This window comes from Protopterus annectens, chromosome 9.part0 (genome assembly GCF_019279795.1).
Source record: "Protopterus annectens isolate FY-2018-M chromosome 9.part0, PAN1.0, whole genome shotgun sequence".
NCBI classification, from domain to species: Eukaryota; Metazoa; Chordata; order Ceratodontiformes; family Protopteridae; genus Protopterus; species Protopterus annectens.
This window is the reverse complement of record NC_056743.1, coordinates 1,096,629,965-1,096,649,608: the sequence shown is the minus strand read 5'-3', so window position 1 is coordinate 1,096,649,608 and position 19,644 is coordinate 1,096,629,965. Positions and strand designations below refer to the sequence as shown.

At 35.9% G+C, this 19,644-nt stretch overlaps 2 protein-coding genes across 2 annotated transcripts; both read right to left on the bottom strand.

Moving 5' to 3' along the window:
- Positions 1 to 4,385: 4,385 nt before the first annotated feature.
- Positions 4,386 to 8,333, bottom strand: HOXC8 (homeobox C8). The gene is made up of 2 exons (XM_044083945.1): positions 7,302 to 8,333; positions 4,386 to 6,037 (listed from the first exon to the last, which is right to left on the bottom strand). The coding sequence occupies exons 1-2, from the start codon at positions 7,735 to 7,737 to the stop codon at positions 5,745 to 5,747; spliced, it is 729 nt and encodes a 242-aa protein (XP_043939880.1). The 5' UTR covers positions 7,738 to 8,333; the 3' UTR covers positions 4,386 to 5,744.
- A 6,756-nt stretch (positions 8,334 to 15,089) lies between these two features.
- Positions 15,090 to 18,710, bottom strand: HOXC9 (homeobox C9). Its single transcript, XM_044083941.1, has 2 exons — positions 17,910 to 18,710; positions 15,090 to 15,966 (listed from the first exon to the last, which is right to left on the bottom strand). The coding sequence occupies exons 1-2, from the start codon at positions 18,448 to 18,450 to the stop codon at positions 15,722 to 15,724; spliced, it is 786 nt and encodes a 261-aa protein (XP_043939876.1). The 5' UTR covers positions 18,451 to 18,710; the 3' UTR covers positions 15,090 to 15,721.
- Between the last annotated feature and the right edge of the window lie 934 nt (positions 18,711 to 19,644).

Here is a 19,644-nt window from a genome sequence, read left to right as displayed (position 1 = left end):
TAAGGCAAAGTGCGCATATTCATGCAAGGATGTCTCATATAGTTATAATTTGAACAGAATTTGTGCTAGATCCGTGATAAGTGACAGAAAAGTGGATATGTCCTGAAGGGCAACTTATTTTACTTTTCTCTTGTAAAGCAACTCTTGAGTGTGAAATTTACAGCCTCTGCTAATTGCAGTGCATTGGGGTGTATACTCAACCACCATAGGATTTTAAAATGTATTTATTTTATGCATTTATGTATTTTCCAACCACAGTATTTTCAGAAAACAACGACGTGCAGTTATGGAAATTTCAGAAAACAATGAAGTGCATGCAGTTACGGAAAAGCCAGAACACACATTAGCTTTGGAAGTGATACTAGATAGTTTAGTTGGTCAAGAAACTGTAGAGGAACACAGTGTGCAGAGGAACACAGTGTGCAAAACCAAATATAACACGTGTTACATGATAATTAAGGACAGCTATTTCAGTTCCACACATGCGAACTAACTGATGTTTGTAAGAGTTACTGTTAACAATCAATGACATCTACAATGGTGCATATATTGTTATTGGCTGTTTATCACAGTGGAAACTCATAGGTAAAATCCTTTTGTGAGTTCGGGATCACACCATCAGCAAATTATCAAACAAATTATAGTGGTATCACTATATACTGCTAGTTTGGTGGTATGTCTGTTTCAATTACTCTTTTGTTGTATTTTAGAACAAAATGAGCGCATCATTGTCAAACACAATACACAATGTTACTGCAGTAATTAATGTGTGACGTCCACAATAGATTTGCTGGTGAGAAAGTATTAGGGGATATGGATGAACCCAAATTTCTGAGGATTTGGGAAAAGCATTTAGTACTGGAGGACTAGCAAACAGGGTGTTCACAATACCTTTATCATCGAGTTCGTCTTCTTCGAAAAAAAAAAAAAAACACTTAAGCCATGAAAAACAAAAGTAAATTAAGTTTTCATATCACAAAGTACTGGTTAGTTCTGGCTATTGTTAGATGGTTCCATTATCTGTTTGGGTGGAAATCAGTCATACGTAAGAAATAAATCTGAATTTGCTAGTATCTCACAACAGATAATACCACAGGGGCCTTGACCAAGAGAAGCCAAATCGCATGTAAAAGTTACTGAATATAAACCATCTGTGTAAAAATAAAAAGTGAGCTTGATAGACATCATTGCTGAAGCTACCCACATATGCCTGTACTATACTTACATTCTCTAAATTATAAGGGGAAAGGACTCTTCTGTTCACCTGCATGATCACATGTGTGCCCCCTGGGTAGCCTTACCTACACCTTCAGTTGTCTTTTTTTTTTTTTTACATCAGCACTATTAATGATAAACACAATTTGTGACGCAGTTTACATCTGCATTTTCGAGTCATAAAACCTGCATGTTGTCTTTTTTTACATCACCAGTATTAATGCTAAACACAATTTGTGAATCAATTTAATTTGCATTTTCGTGTCATAAAATCTGTATAGCTTTATAACTATACAGAACTAAATAAGCAAAAAAAAAAAAAAAAGGGGGGGGGGCAAAAAGTCTAGTAATCATTATATTTCTCACATCAATATTTCTAATGGGTGGACACACTACTTTTTAGGTCTGAAATACGAACTGTCCCAGTCCATTTTGCATCAATTTTTCAGTCTTGCCGAAAATAAAACATTGCTAATAGTTTTAAAAACTGAATATTTGATCCAGAGTGTCTCAAGCACTTTTACATTTCAGACTAAAAAGTAATGTGTTCAACTTTTAGAAATATTAATGCGAAAAATATAATGGTTACCATTTTAATGTTAACAATAATACAACAACAGACCTTGTTCACAAATATGCAGTCTTGTTATATCAGTCTTGCTACTTTAAAATTTTTAACATGAAGGCACATTTTAGCAATGGCATTCCTATCAGGTAAGTTTTCCTTTTGGATCCACCTGATGGTGTTGTCTAGCACTTCATCCCGTACAAATGTCAGTTTATCACACCTTAATGACAGCAGGTATTCGAATACCCCCATCAGTTGTTGTTACACTAGCCTTTGTTATATATTCTTGATGGAGAACGTTGCGTGTTATTTACAATTTAATAAAACTTGAAGCTTTGCAAATACGGGAGTGCAACTAGCTGCTCTAAAAATGCGGTAGGGGCTTTATTTAAAGCCAGGTGAATATCTACTGCATTCTTGTGTGCGTTTGTCATGTTGGCGAAAAAAAAAATATCACAGCGAGAAAACATGCTGTATGTCACTTTGTTTTCATTTTGTTTACTGCCTATAAACTTCCTACAAAAGATTTCTGTGAAGGAAACACGTCTGAACTAACTGCATGGTTTTGGTTATCAATGGACTGAGCTTACAGTTACTGGTGTCTACTTAGCATTCAGGCTATCCAGGAAGAAGCACTATTCCACTTAAAGCACATCATACTTCTAAACTTTATTCTTCTTCTTGCTCTGCATACCTTTCCGGTGATCATTGCTTTCTATATTGTTAGAAAAGGACAAAAGCAGCAAATGATCACTTTACAATTGCTAAGCAAATTTTTATTTCTACGTACAATTGTCAGCAAGTTTCAGAAGCCATCTTTTTTTGGTTTCTGCTTCATTTGAACAGATCGTTTATGCTTGCTTGTGTATTTCTTTATCTTTACCTGTCTGTTGGGGGGAAATCTTCAAATTAATGGCAAAAGGATTGGTCATTTCAATAGTAAACTGCAGAAAGTTGAAAGTATCCTTTTCTGGTTAGGGAAAGAAGCACACGGTGTTGGTGCAAGTTACATCTTTAAAAACTGCACAGAAGTATTATAAAAGACTATCCCACTAAGCGGTGTGTTCGAGGAAGCCATAACCACCCAATTATACATAACGAGTTAATTGGAAGTATAGCATTTTTAAGCTGCATTTAATGGTTTATTTGTTTGTATCTGTAATTTGTTTTCAAAGGAAAAAAAAAAAACAAAGTTTGACAAACATTGCAATAATTACATCACTCTTTAATGTCTGTGCTCCGTGTGGTAACTTGGGCATACCTCGACACATTTGGAGAAAGGCATACCTTATATACTTTTCCGACCACATTAGACATAGTAGATGCATGCAGTCCTGAATGTCTATAGACTTGCCTTAAATAAGCAATATCCTTAAGGTGTGTGTGTGTGTGTGTGTGTGTGTGTGTGTGTGTGTATGTTAGTCGTGGGAGGAGGTCACTGAGGTCTGAGCACAATAAATTCTGGATACACCCTTTGCACATATAAACTGTAATTTCAATTTTGTTAGACATTATTTTGTGCTAGGCACTAATAAAATGAATCGTGGCCCTTAGGAATTGTAATGCATCTTACGTATAGCGCAAAATTTAAAGCTTCTAATAAACCTGAGCAAAATGTTTCACTATTTTTTGCTATTGAACTGCAGAACAGTCATGCAAATGAGACACTACCATATATCAAATTTGCTCCACAAGGTAGTGACACAAAGTATTAAAAGGAGCGCGTTATTATTATTATTATTATTATTATTATTATTATTACTTTGTTGTTGATTCAAACTGACCTCTTAAAGACAATCTGTATAAATACAGAAGACCAACAAATTATTAAGTTTGCTTCTGAGAGCGCCGAAGATTAAGGCTACCAAATGTATCTTGCAGTCCTGTGTTTGATCCCTTCAGTCACCATTTGCCGACAATGTAATTTTAAGCAATTCGGTTTGTTAAACAGAACACCCGGGCCCCAATCCATTTAATAAAGCATATAAATAACAATAGAGTGGAATGTGGAGCGTATTTTACTGTTTTGACGTAGGTAAAACCGCAACAAAAAAGAACAACGGATCCAGGTTAGGTACTGGGTCTCACACGATCTTCAAATCTGAAAGTACTATGGTAAGAAGTTATAAAACTAAGTGTGCGAGCGTGTATTTGTCTGTCTGTCTCTCAACCTTTCAGCGCAAGAATTCTGGATAAATCAAAATTTATAGTGGGACAAAGTGTCAAAACTGGGGACAGAATACAAACTTGGAAAGTTTAAGGAGTGCACATGCATGTTGTCCATTGTTGATGTTATTTAGGGCTAGTTTTTTCAACAACGTGTTAAATTATTCATACCTTAGCAGACAACGTGTTTCAAATGAAGAAGTTGAAGTGGCTTTCTTGTAAACTTACAACGTTATTCATGTGGTAAGGTATACCCTCTTTTCATCACAATTACTACACAACAGTTCTGCTGAATGTAACATTGGTTTGAACAAATGCGAAGTCATAATAGGTATACAAACCTTCTGAATAAAGCCCCAAGATAAGATAAAATATCTACATATCGTACTACAAGGACACGGTTTATGAACAAACTCGTTATGTTCAAAATTGTTTATTTCATTATGATTTCATATCACATACACAATATAAACTTACTGTTTCTAGAAGCTAGTTCTAGATAACAGCAACCAATACATTCATACGTTTTAACACACACAACTACGTTCAGTTTTATTAAAACAACAGACAATTTTCGAGCTTTGCATCAACAAGTATAACAAGACATTTAGGTATATATTCAGTGCATATAATCCTAATCTACGTTGTAAGCACATTAAAATAACACAATACTGTGCGTTCAACTAGGCAGTTTCAGTTGTTGGGATTTTTTTCAAGAAAATAAGCAGCAACATACAACAAAACCGCATTACCAATACTTTCAAAGTACTACTCCTTCTATAGGTAGTGAAAGATAGATCTAATTTCCCTTTTGTTGTGCTACGCAGTAGCCTTCATCACGTCCCATCTGTAACACTTAAGTTCAGAACACATAAGGTATCAAGTACATTTATGCCCCATGCTATTTGGGGGTTTATTGCAGATTCCCATTTAGGTAGTTCTTTAGACTGTTGAATGCTAACATGAAATGAAAATTATTAAAGAGTTTCAGGACAAAAAATCGTGCTACAATGTTATTTAAATGAGTCAGTTCCTTGTATTTAAACTGTATACAGAACAATATAGCAAATGAACTGTTTACTGCACAGACCCTTAAGAAGTTCGATTTGTATCTGACACGCAGATTATGTAACATGTGGTAGTGGAAAACAGAAACTGAACAATCTAGTGTGTGCAAATGTGTATTAGTGGGCTGCTTTTATTCAATCACATACTGAGACAGGTGTATTTTGCGAAACAAAAGTGGATCTACTACACTTATTGTGTTGATCTTTGTTTTCCTCTTAATCATTTCTATATAACAAGTTTTATAATACATCACTTGGTAATGCAATCAAAAACGTGCATTTAAAAATGCTTCTTCTTCTAGTGCTGAAATGTTTCTCAGTTGTGCAACACAAAACCATCTAAACACACATTTTCAAAAAGTCAGAAAGCGCAGAATTTTGAGACATTAGTTATACGTTATAAAAGGAAGTTAGATGGATTTAAGTAGGAATGTACAAAAGTCATACAGGTGCTGTTTAAGGAAACTTGTTTACGCTGTCCATTGACATGGTACTAAGTATCCTTCTGCAGGGTACCGAATGGTGGGAGACATCATTGTGGCATGATCCATTTGCCAAAAGAAACACATCGACTGCAAGTTATGGTGAAAGGTCACTTGAACCTAGCATTTGAATCTGACTTGACAGATTTGTAAGTGAGACGCCAGTGATAAGCTGTAAAACTGAAAGAACGTCATAAAAACCTCGCTTTAATCCTTTGCCATAAAATGAGACATGGAGGGGGAATCTCATTCCTTTTTGTCTTCTTTTTCTTCGTCTTTCTCTTCCTCGTCGTTTCCTTCCTCCTCTGTTTTCTCTTCTTCCCCCCTCGCCCCCGGGAGTTTATCTTTGTTGTTTTCTTTTTTCCATTTCATCCTCCTGTTTTGAAACCAAATTTTCACCTGTCTTTCAGTTAGTCCCAGGGCGTGAGAAACCTCAATTCGGCGCTTCCTCGTTAGGTAAGGGTTGAAAAGGAACTCCTTCTCCAACTCTAGAGTCTGATACCTGCTGTAAGTCTGTCTGCCACTGCGCCTTCCTGGAGCTATAACATAATTACACAACAGTTATATGTTTAAATTAATACACACTATTGATTTTGTGTGTGTGTGTGTGTGTGTGTGTGTGTGTGTGTGTGTGTGTGTGTGTGTGTGTGTTAAACAGGGACGCATTGTAATGTAATATATATATATATATATATATCTATATATATATAACTTTAAAGAAAACCCTGCCAAGCCAGGAGTAACTTATTTAAGCACTCTTCGGTGGACCGTACAACTAATACTAGGATTCTCGGCCACGCTAGGAATTAGAGACTTGAGTGTGTAATTCTGAAGAATGAAGTTTCCTTTAAATAGTCAGTCCGACTTAAAAAATAAAGGATACCTACACTGCTGATCCAAGAAAGCACTATTTCCAGGTCTATATAAAACAGCTTATTTATGTGTAACACAAAAAAGTAGATAATTTAACTGCACTTCGAATATTCTTAACGGTCAGTAAATTAAGAAGTATTATGGGTTTTGCTCTAGTCTGATACAAATCATGAGACCCACATAGCCAGTTATGCCATGTTTTCTGTAGAGGTGCTACATTTGCTCAATTAAACTTTACCTAAACATCTATTCAAGTAGATGTGCATATTTAAATATCGGTTTAGCTAAAATAACTACAAGGAGTGGGACTGTTTTCTTTCTAAATGAACTCAACTTTTTTTTACAGATTGAAACATCAAAATTCACATCTGGCGTGACTTGTCAGTAGTACTTTGGACTTAAATGCTCAACTCTTTGATCAAATGCTCTATAGGCAACTTCAAATGTTAACTGGACGGTTAATTTCAATGAAAGACTTTAGGAGAAAATACAACACACAAATAAGCAGTCAGCCACTCTTTAATGGATATAATAACAATTTTAGTGTCTTAAACAGTGTATCACCGTTTTGTTTTTGTGCCTAGTGTAGCAAAATGTGGTTGTTTTGACAACTGGTGTGTGTGTGTGTGTGTGTTAAGTGGCATGTTTGTTGTTGTTCTAAACTTATACAATAAAACCATTAGAGAACAGTACATTTAACTGAATTTTGCGTATGTTTGTTGGTCAAATTAATTACAAAAGACTCCTACAGTTGCTTTTGACTGCTTACTGTAGATAGAAACAAGTCATGAACAAATAGTAGAGTAGCAACTATTTGTGTGTTTCTTTTGGGAGGAGAACAACAAATGAAACAAGAACTAGTCAGTGTATACATATAACTTAAATATCTCCAGTGTATTGCAAATATATATATATAAAATGACTCCTAACCGTGAGGTCGCATCCAAGGAAACAGAAGACTAGGCGACGAATTTTGATTTAAATGGCCTTGTCCCTCGCTAGCATTACTGCTGGAAGACGATTTACAGTCAGGATATTGCACCACGCTCGCCTCTTGCTGGGAACCATAAAGCGATTGCCTCGGCATTGCTTCATATCCATAAAATTTAGAGGCGTCCCCGTGGCACGTCAGGGCACATGGATTCTGCTGATATCCCGAGTTTGAAAGGGTGGACGTTCCATGGTGGAAGAACTCCTGAACGTGGTGGGAAGGGTGCTGAAAGCTTGGGGCAGCAGTGCCTGGACCATAAACAAGAGCATGGCTTCTGCTGACGCTTTGTGGGAATCTGCAATCGTAGTACGTTGGTTCCAGGGACTCGCCGCTTTTGTACTTGGAAAACAGAGGATTGACAAAATAGGAACTCATTGTTGTCGAATAGCAAAGTATTTGGTGCTAAAGAAACTCGGTTACAAAGTCTCCCTGGACAGTCCCTGAGCTCGGTGACACTCAGATGTGGTTCATGGTGTCTGAATGTAGTGCTATAAGGTTGGTGGGGTTGCTGGATTGTCTTGCTTCAGTCGATAGGTAGAGCTCTCTCACAGTTTCCTCCCTGTTTCTTCCTTTAACACCACAGGCAAATTCTTCAAAATCCCGGCGGTGTTCCTTTCACACACGATTTGTACTCATCAGTCCAGAAACCCTAGACAGACTTGCAAAGTGTAGCAATGATTTGGGGGGGATTTTAGATGAAGGGTACGCAGAAAACCAGCCTTCAGACAAAAATATTAAATGAACGGGGGAGGGTTATGAAAGGTGCGCATTAATCTATTCAGCCTCTTCACTTATTTAAGAAATACATGCGCCATCAGGTTAGGCTGCAGGTAACTCGGCAGGTAGATGAACCGAGAAATACGACAATAAAACCCACAGAACCCCGGTTATTACTAATAAAAAAGGAAATGCCTGCTCCTTAGGTCGACGGTAACAACACATACCCGGTGACGTCATTCTTTTTACTGCTCTCCGTATCACGTTTGGCTACGTGCTTGTCACGACCTGGCAGCACATTCATTGAAACCAGCGGCAGTAAAGATTCCAAAAGAAAAAGTACAAAATAAAAACATTCTATACTTGGGCTATTTTTCCCAGGTTTCTTATGTATTTTTTTCCTTTTAGTCATGCATTTGGGTATGTGTTTTTGTTCATGACCTTTCCTGATGTTAATGTCCTTCGCCTTATTGGTTATGTTACAGTGTACGGCAGCAGTATGAACTCTGTACGTAGCCAAAATAATATCACTCACAGAACACAATTAGTTAACTTGTTGCTTATCTATAACTTTATTTAACATATATTGTTTTTCTAAAATTGAACATACCTTCGTGTTAAAAAAAGAATCAATGCATATATACAGTACTAACTGCGTTTCATCTTCGTATATATACATTTCATGTGCACCCTCCTATGTAAAAGTATTTGTATTGTATTATTTACTGCTGTCATAGACGACTGCCTTATCTGTACTGACATCGATATGTAAAAATGCCATTATAGTAATCCAGTCCTAAGAGCGCGTATTGTACAGTTTAAATGGTACATAAGTTACACTTCTCCACAAATCACGAATGCCCCCGAGTTATATGCAAGGTGCTTTGGAATCTTGTTTTATTCATCCTTAAGAAAACACACACACACACACACACACACACACACACACACACACACACACACACACACACAATGCAAGTATTCCAGTGCCTAAAGAGAACTGCAGTTAGGTTGCGGCCTGTATATCCGAAAGTAAGACAGATGAAACATTTGTCCAAGGGAGCTCGTGTTGACTATAAATGTGAACATGTATTAATATGCTATAAAGCCACATATTTGGGGCATCCACATACCCCGTCAGAGCAACTAGTATTCTGATGTTCAGACTGAATTACAAAACATTAACCACACGTTAAAGTACTGTGCTAGGTATCCCATACACATCGATTGTTCTCTTCTCCGTGTGCTTTCTGTCTAAATTACTGATGGATAAGTGCAATTTTTCTTTTTATCACATATTTACGAATTTACATATTTATGCATGTCTTGCTGCGCATGTCAAATACAACAACAGTGTACTGGGCATACTCAGTGGACTCAAGTGAGTACATTTTTCCTGAGCAATTTCTTTATTACTCAAAAACACAGACCTGTCCAAACTAGGTCTACTGTAAAGAGCTATATAAAACATGCTTATCTGGTGGAAATGCACTTCTAAAACTAGCCATTTTATGGGTGCAATTGGCAACAATTAAAAACATCGTGTCCCTTTCTCAAGTGTATGGGAACATTATTTGAAGTCTGAGTGCATTTTTAAGCAATACATTGCAGATTACTTTTCTGCGGGGCAAGGATGACAGAAACAGCATGAGGTTTGAGAATAAAATACAAATGTATGATTATACCACTGGCATGCATCACTAAAGATAATTTAATTAATTTTATAACAAATGTTAGACATAATTGAATATGTTATAAAACCAAAATGAGTACCAAAATAATAGCTACCCATCAGCCTGAAAATGCTCGCATTATTTCTTCTCAGTAATTTTGAACATTATATTGTTTGAACCGTGTATATCGATTTTAATAGAAGCAAGCAACATGCAATAATCGAATAATTTATTTTCAAATATTCATACGAGATCACATTAAGTATTACTAACTTGAAAGTTAAACCAGCCAGCAGTTATTAATTCAAGGGGGTCATAGTCGTGTAAACGTTAGCTGTTACGTCATATAACCCGCAGTCATTAACACTAACCATAAAAACGCACAGTTAAATACAATCACTTTTTATTTAATTGTGAAGAATATTTTATGCTCTGATTTAGTGTTTCTTTTACATGTTAATAGTATTATAATGACTTGCTTGCTTTGCAATGGTTACAACTTTGTAAAGCTTGCTTTGCAATGGTTACCGCTTTATTTATGTCGTGCGCAAGAGTGCGTGTGCTGTTAGTCCTATGGACTACAAGAAATGGAAGCATAATTTACCTGGGGTGATAAAACTGGCAGTTGTGCATGATGCTTGCCTGTATATGCATTATTTTTATAAGCATTGTTTTTATGGATGCATAATAGCTAGTAACCTCGAATACTATTATTTTTCTATGTATTATTTATTCTATTATTTTATCTATTCTAGTCTTTTTTTTCTGGCAGTCTTCGTGATTATTATTATTATTATTATTATTATTATTATTATTATTATTATTATTATTGTTGTTGTTGTTATCATTCACATCATTATTACTATCCCGTGTGCTATATGAGAAAGTGTAAAACGGTTTGTGCATTGCTGAATCGCTTCCAATTTAAGGTCCAATAAATGGAAGAAAAACATATCTCTATAAATTTTTACGACAGTGTAAATGTAAAAGGAGACAGTAAATTCAGCGTCCTCTCTTAACGTTACTCCTCTGGTTTGGAGTGCCCTGATAAAATGACAGCATGAAACGGGACTGACAATAGTCTAACATTGAACAACAGTGCCACCTTGCGACGACTTACTAGCACTGCATTCCTTTAGGCTTGGCTCCTACTGAAGTTTTATTCCCTTTGGAAAGAAATATGGTCAACTGCATCAGTAATCTGTTTTTAACATAGTTCTGCTATTCTGTTTATTTGTTTGAAAGACACATTGCTATATGTCTATATGTCTGTCTATCTGCCTGTCCGTCTATCTGTTTTTGTTAGCTGGCCTACGAACACGGATCCATTTGGACTCTTTACACTTTCAGCCACGAAGAAAATAAATACAACATAAAAAGTCAAAAACATACAGTGTGACAAAAACAAAAAACAAATTTAATAGAAAATAACATGCGTATTCACTTTTTGTGTCATTTTTAATTATATTGTTTGTATTTCTTGTAGCATTTCTGTCATATTTTTAAACTTTTACAAAACGTGCGATTTTATTACTGATCAGGAGAAGCTGTTGCCCACCCACACACACACACACACACACACACACACACACACACACACAAAAATGCTGCTTGGGTGACACTACAGTCTCCTACAAAAAGTACTGCTGTTATTAATAATTCTACTAATATAATGCTAACGACTTAGAAATGTATTGACTTGTAGATGTAAATTGTTATATTTATCGAAGTTTCCATCTGATTATAAAACATAACACTCTGCATACCTCTCAACCTCTTAGCACAAGAAATCTGGACAACGCCTAAAATAATGAGGGGACAAAGGCCAAAAATAGGGACACATTTTAAATGTTGCTCTTATAAACTTAGAGAATTGCTATAATAATAAGCTTTCTGTTAGCATATATTTTCTGAAGGATGTGGTCTTTATTTTTATTATTATTTAAGGACTTCAGTTCTCAGTGATTTGCCAGAAAGCTAACAGATTTATGAGGAACAGACCAAAAATATGAGACAAAACTACGGACATTCTGCGAAAATCTGGACAATTGAGGGGTATGAGTAATTCTGGTAGCTTCCTACTTCCGTAAACCCGTAAATGTGTGCTTAACTACTGAAAAGTGTTGACGATACCTAGGCCTTGATAAGCCAAATCCTAGTAAACGGGCTTGTTTTACTATTTATGTTATGTGCGTATATATGTATGTATGTATGTATGTATGTATGTATGTATTTGTGGGTTTAGAGAATATTTCTAGTTGACACAATACATAACACGTCAAATAGCCTTACTGAGAGAACGCAAGTGAAATCCATAGGTTCTCAAGTCTCTTGACACAGTGAGTGAGCTTCCCTGAAACAATTAAAAAAGGGAAGGAGGAATTTTTGACTCTCCTCTTGGTGTAGAAAAATAACTTTCAGCATCCCTTTAAATAAAATGCACGTGCTACTCTGCATTGGCCTGACAGAGCCCTCCAACACACACACATAACTAAAGAAATAATATTTCGCTTTCTGCATTATTTTGCCTTGTTAAGTCAGAGTCAAACATATACATACCCATTGCATTATATTGTTCTGCATTTAGCCGTGATCCACACAAAAAAATATTACAAAATAGTCAAAATGTTTTTAAGTAGACGTATATAAACTTGGCTTGGGCCTCTCCTGAAACAGGCCCGGTCCTCCCGGGGAAAGCTGTCCTCATAATTTGAGAAACGTTCCTTTAATGAAACAAACTTTATCCAGTAATAACTTAATTGATTAAAATTGACACCAAAATGTTTGTCTACCTTATCTCTGGGTTTATATGCGTTTCGTCTTTATAACAATTTGTAAAATAAGTGGAGTATAAGAGTATGCCGTCTTTCTTTTGTCTAGCCTCCTGTTCATTTACAGATTCAAGAGCAAAATGAACTACCATGAGATATCAACTTGAGTGACATCACATGCACATGGTCATACTTTCACTAAACAAAGTGTTTAAGTGATACAACTTTTGAATAACGGATTAAAAAAATAATAACCGTACATTATTTATTTATTTAACTATTTTAATCTGCTTACAGGACAGTTCCAACGCTTTTAAGACAACAGTCACACTTTAACAGAACAGATTCAAAGTATGAAGCTTCTTGCACATTTGAAACCATAAAACAATTAAGGACAGACGTCTAGCCTGCATCATAGTTCTGTGTTGTTCAGTGTATTCATCGGAACAGAAGCGAGACAAACAAGGGCTGTAAAACCCTACAATTTCTGTTGCGGAAATGCACCTACAGACGGAATTTAAAGCACTAACTTCCTATGCCTTTTATGTTACGATACAAAAGACAGTTATAACGCAGTAAAATCAAAGCTAATGGTTCCTGTTTGGAGGAATGCATCTGCACCAGATAAAAGTTAACTACTTTCATTGAGAATCAGTGTTAAACACCGAAAAGTGCTTTCTCCATGCAACTTTTTAGACTCTAGCATTTTTCCAGAATTTAAGAGTACATATTGCATGTATGCATCCATCAAAACTGAATTTATTATATTGGTAATACGAAAATCACAACAGGATAAAACATCTCATTAGTGTATCACAGCAATGCAAAGTACCCACACAACACTAAATGGGAACAGGGACCATACAGTTTACTGAATTATCAAATTCGTACTCGTGAGGTCTTTCTAAAAAGGTATCTGAAACTATCTTGAAGCTGAATGTGTGTGTGTGTGTGTTTTGTTTTGTTTATGAAACGTATCTAATTAACTTGCTACAAAAAAGGTGAAAATAATGTACGGGGAGTATATTTTAATATCACTAGACCCCAATATAGAAAATTAGCATTCCTTCCTTGGTGCGAATTAATTTTTGTTGTTTACAGTTATCATTACAGAAACAAGGACCCCGGAAATATTTTGCTACATCAATTACCTTTAGGGCAAAATGCGTGCTGTGCATAGGTTACAAATGAAACATAATTTCAGAGGTCTTAATCGACTTAACTTCCTTAGTAAACAAAGCATGCAGTCATCTTCTTGTGAAATTAACTCCTTGGTAAGTGTAATTTGTATTATGTAGCTACTTGATTTTAGATAGATATAGATAGATAGATAGATAGATAGATAGATAGATAGATAGATAGATAGATAGGTAGATAGATAGATATGTCTAATACTATGTCTATCTATCTATCTATCTATCTATCTATCTATCTATCTATCTATCTATCTATCCATCTAGTACATATTTTCATAAATTTTATATATATATATATATATATATATATATATATATATATATATATATATATATATATATATATATACACACTGTATCTTGCTTGTGCACCAGTGATAACGGGTAATGTGGTGATGGCAGCATTTTGTAAAATTAATCATTTTATTCGTTTTTTATTTCCTTGTTTCTTTTACAACTGTAATAAAACCATTCATTCTTACTACCAGGGACTTGTGTGCAAATTTTACATTTGTATAATCGTATACAGTTATGTAGAGTTTGCAGTCGTTAAAATCAATCCAGCTTAACGGATTTACTTCGTATTGCTCCCCAATACTGATATTAAACCACACAGTGTATGCATTTCTTGGGATGTCGAAATATTCGTGTGTATGTGGACATACAATAGGTGGTGATGCAGAACTTTATATTTTCTATTTACAGTCTGTAGCTATAGTGCATTTTTAATTATGTTTCTATGCTACAAGCAGAACAGTACCTGCAAGTTGTTACAACTTTATAAACCGTAGTATCTTTAAAAAATAAGCAGGTTTATGAGTGATAATAATTTTAAAAAAGCACATTTAAAAAACGACTGCTTCCGTTCTCATCTTTCCTTGTTGTGTTAGTACAGCGTGGGTCTGTTTGCCTGCTTCTTTCTCTGTATTTAACTAGGTGTGTGTGAAACATTTATTCTATTTTGCTATTAGTCTAAAAGAGAGCACAAATTCACACTGGCAAAAAGACAGTTCATATTAAATTTTACAAGAAAGCTCATTTGTTTTCAATATACGTAAACATTGCCAGTAATAAATATTTCCATCAAATGGGTACACCAACTGCTATATGTTGGTTCTGTCGCCATGTTTCCTAATTGTTGTCTACTTGCATCGACAGTTTTGCAAATAATTGAAAGATACACACACACACACACACACACACACACACACACACACACACACACACACGTTTGACATTTTATGACAAATCGTCTTTGACTACAAGTAACTTGTATGGATCTTGGGCCTGAATATCTGATGATTTGGAAGATATGCATGCCATTTAAGTACTACCACGCATTTGTAAAGAAACACCTCTTCACCACTCCATTTGTTTTTAGAATTTATTTTAAATTTTAATTGTCGACGTTTTCCACGAAGTTAACTTAATATATCTCACTTTTTACATTTCCAGAAGCATAAAAACTTTACAGATTTGCACCAGATGGAATCAATTGGCTTGTTGAGTTCTGAAATGAATGGACACTTGAGTATACTGTTGGTTGCACGGGGTATACTTAAATAGAATGCCTACTAAAACACCATAAAATTAAGACAGTTGCAATTTGACCAATAAATGTATGCAAGACTACTGTACACTGAAACTATGTACAAGACACTTTGACAACATTCACCCTTCACTCTTTCCTCTCTCTCTCTCACTCTCTCTCTCTCTACCGCACGCACTGCCTGACGCTCATTTTATTGGAAATACAGACCAAGAAAAAAGATAAGGAAGGGGAAAAAACAAAACAGGGGACAATCATAACTTAAGGAATAAAACATAAAAAATAAAAGTTCAAGTACTGTCTCAAAGGGCAAAACTTGCATTTAAAAGGCGTGTGCTCTCAAATGCGGTTGTGTTTAACACCCTAGTAAATGGGAACTGCACATTCAGTGTCTGTCGTTTTCCTCGGAGAAGGTTGAGTCCCTTCCTTGTTCTTTTCCATTCCGTGTATTTTTTACTGCTGGTCTTTGTCATTTTTCTCTTTATTCATTTTCTTCATTTTCATTCTTCGGTTCTGAAACCAGATTTTGACTTGGCGTTCGGTGAGGTTAAGGACCCTAGCCACTTCATATCTGCGGTCCCTTGTAAGGTACATGTTGAACAGAAATTCTTTTTCAAGTTCCAAGGTCTGGTACTTAGTATAAGGGCATCTCTTCTTCCTGGTAGAGCGGGCATGGATCCAATTTGCAACAGGGTTGCCTAAAAAGGGGGAAAGTGCACCATCAGTCATTTAGTTGATACTATTATAAACAATACTGTACTTCAGTAAAAGCCCCATTAGATATAAATAATAGAATACTGCATGCACTGTGAATTGTATCTAACAGACGAAGCAACGAAACTACGGAGAAACCCTGCCTCAACTAGTTATCCTAATCTAAGTTTTTTTCTGTATTTCTATGCCCAATGTTAAAATAATTTGGTAAAAAGCACGTAACAGTATAGACGGTAGGGAGAAACGCACCTAACATTTTATCTCCACTGTCATAGGCCCATATTGCAATTGAAGGATGGCCCGTAATTAAGTAATATGGCAAGCAATGCTACTGTAATTGAAAATAGTAGTCATAGTAGTAGTTGTAGTTATAGCTAAACTGGTCTAACAAATTGAATTCACAAATTTTAAAGATACGCATAATTACAACTTTTAGAATTTTTGATACTTAAGTATTAATCACAATCCAAAATGTACACTTCTATAACATTTATTTGCAATTAAACTGTGGAGGCTATATTGTATTACTTTTCTTGTTTGCCTACATTTGTTGCACATTTCAGTATATACTTTAGCAAGCAATGTTACTGAAATTAAAACCCAAATTATTTTCAAATAAATCCATACTTTTTCAAATCATTAATTTCTATAGGATGAAGTACTTAGACAAATAGGTGGATAGATAGATAGGCAGATCCAGACAAATGTGTGTGTGTGTGTGTGTGTGTGTGTGTGTGTGTGAGTGTGTGCGCACAAATATATAGTTACGCACACACACACACACACACACACACACAGATGCGTGTGTCTGTTTGTATTGTGTTAATCGATATTTATATATCTATCGTTTGTGTATGTAAACATTTATAAATATACGTGCACACATACACAGCAGACACGCACGTGTGCGTGCGTACACATGCAAACATACATATATGTACATACACGCATACACAAACACTGTGTGTGTGGACGTACACATACACACACACACACACACACACACACACACATATATATATATATATATATATATATATATATATATATATGTGTGTGTGTGTGTGTGCGTGTGTGTGTGTGTACATGCACACGCATACACACGTGTGTTTGTGTGTGTGGGGGGGGCGCATTGGCTATGTGGTGTGTAATATCTGTCTTTGTATGTTTTTTGAGTGGGGGTATAAGGATAGATAGACAGACTGACAGATAGAAATAGACGTGTGTGTGTCCGTGTGGCATAATTACCCCTGGAAATTATTCGAACAATTAAGCAAGATGCTAAGTGACAAGGCTTGTTTCGATTTTTATTCAGTAGTGTTAATTAATTCCCATTATCTACTTTAAAACGCTAAGTCAAGCACTGTCTCCTTTTTACCATCAGTTTAACTGTTCAAAATTATTTAAAATTCTCATTTTATCCTGCATCTGATCCTAACTACATAAACTCTTTATACTGGAGGTTATATTCAAATTGCTACATGTGTTATATAACCCAAATGAGTCATTTAAAAGTTTATTCTGCAAATACATTGTTAAATAAAATGCAGTTATCATTAAGGTGACGTTGCTTGAATGTTTATAAAAACTAAACTCAAGGCTACTAAAGCAAGTTATTCTACCACAGCAGTAAGAGTGCCTACACTTTTCAGGACTGAACTGTATACAACTGAAATTATTAATACCACCCCCTACGCACACAGACACACATATGTGCGCATACACACACACACACACTGTCACACATACATGCAATATTGTTTTCTACTTTTGTTCTGTTGCAGTGTTTTACAAGCATTTTAGGACACCCGTACATTCTTTCTTAGGGGAGGCCCTGCAATGAATTCGAAAAAGAAAGGCAATTTCATTTTATTGAGTACTAGAGGCTATAATCCTCTGGTTGTAAACAGGAATGACTTCAACTTACTCGGGTCTAATTCCGTCTTTTCTTCTTTGTGTTTGCTGGAAGCTACGGATTCTGATTCCGGGGAGGGGATGCTTTGAGGTGTCCTGTCTCTGATATCACCCGGAGAACCGTACATGTAGTCTGCAGGATAGCCGCGTCCATCTGAGGTACTGCACTCCGGTCTTCTAACGGGGAAAGTGTCAGGTTTTAGCCCATAGTGCCTGGTGTTTGCTGGAAAGCCAGGAAAGGAGACCGCGCCTGTGATGGGCTCCAACCAGGAGCGCATATATCTGGCATCTGTTCCTATGTGAGGCTGATGGGTGTATGGATGGTAAACCACTGAAGACTGAGAATGCACAGGAGCCCAAGAAGTGGTAAAAACTGCTGGCTTTGTTGCAAAACTGCAGGAAGGAAAATCTGTACAGTCCGGTACTAGTCCGGAAGGTCGGGTCGCTGCAGGGTGAGACCCAGTGGCTGGGAACCTGGTAGCCAGCATCTCTTCGTTTTCATGACTTATCAACGAATCCACATAGTAGTTGCTTATAGGACCAGAAGTCGACATTGTTTCCCCTCTTTTACATTCATAAGATTATTGTATGAACTGTATGTGTACTTTTTATCTGCTCATAGAACAATCAAGGCAGGTAATTATTTTTTCAGCCTTTCTCTGTGCGACATTGGCTGCAGCTACTCACGTGACTATATTTACCCCAAAATACACCAAGGATCAATGCGCAGGTCTTCTTGGATAACACTTGATAAAATATTTTTCACAAAGCAGGATCTCTCTAGTGAATAATTAAAGGATGGTAGCAAGTTCCAGATTATTAGGGAAGCACCTTATTTTTACAGCCATAAATATTCAACCTTTGGGAACAAGGTATATTTAGGGTGTAAAAGGAACTATTTCCCGACGTAATTTATCTCTGTCTCTCAACGCCTTTTCTTCGGTTTTGGATGTTATTATGAGTCGCTAACTGCGTTAAACTGACAAGCTACACAGAAAAGAAACAATTCATAGTGAAGTAACTTTGCTTATCCAGTTAAAAATCTCGCTCTATATATGTGTGTGTGTCTTTACTTTCGGAATACGTACAGAAACGTTTATTTCATATCATACATAAGGTGACAAGAAAGAACGTTGTTAATAACTATTTGCTCTACAAACTGCTACATTCTTACACAAGCTGGGAATAACCTTGTAAACCTGAGAGTTAGATTATCAAAAGAAATGAGAATTCCGGCCCTCTTTCACAGTTATATTAGGCGAGTGTCCACGGATGTTTTTATATCCGTCAATAAAATTTTTACGAGAGCCATTTGATTGTTCATAAATGTGTCGTTTTGAACAACAACGGGGTTTCCAGTGCAACAGGACTTGATTGGTGGGTTTCTTTCTAGCAGTGTATTAACAAATGAGTATGGTGTAATAACTAGAAAAAAACAATACTGTTTTGTCCACGGTACTGTATTTTAAATCTGTGGTGCAACGTGAGTTATCATAACTTATTTTAAAGGAAAAGCGCGAATGTCTATACCTGCTTTGTTTGTTTAACAGATTAAGCACTGTATAGTAAACATTAAAAACAAGTAGTATTACTGCAAAGCTTTCTGCTGTGCATTCCTTTCATATAAAGTAGAATTGGCATTCTTAAATTATTTAATGTTATTGATTTATAAAGCAAAATTGTTGGTTAATGCTGCTGATAAACAATGCGACTTAACATCACCTACCTTACTTTTCCTGCTACTTTGT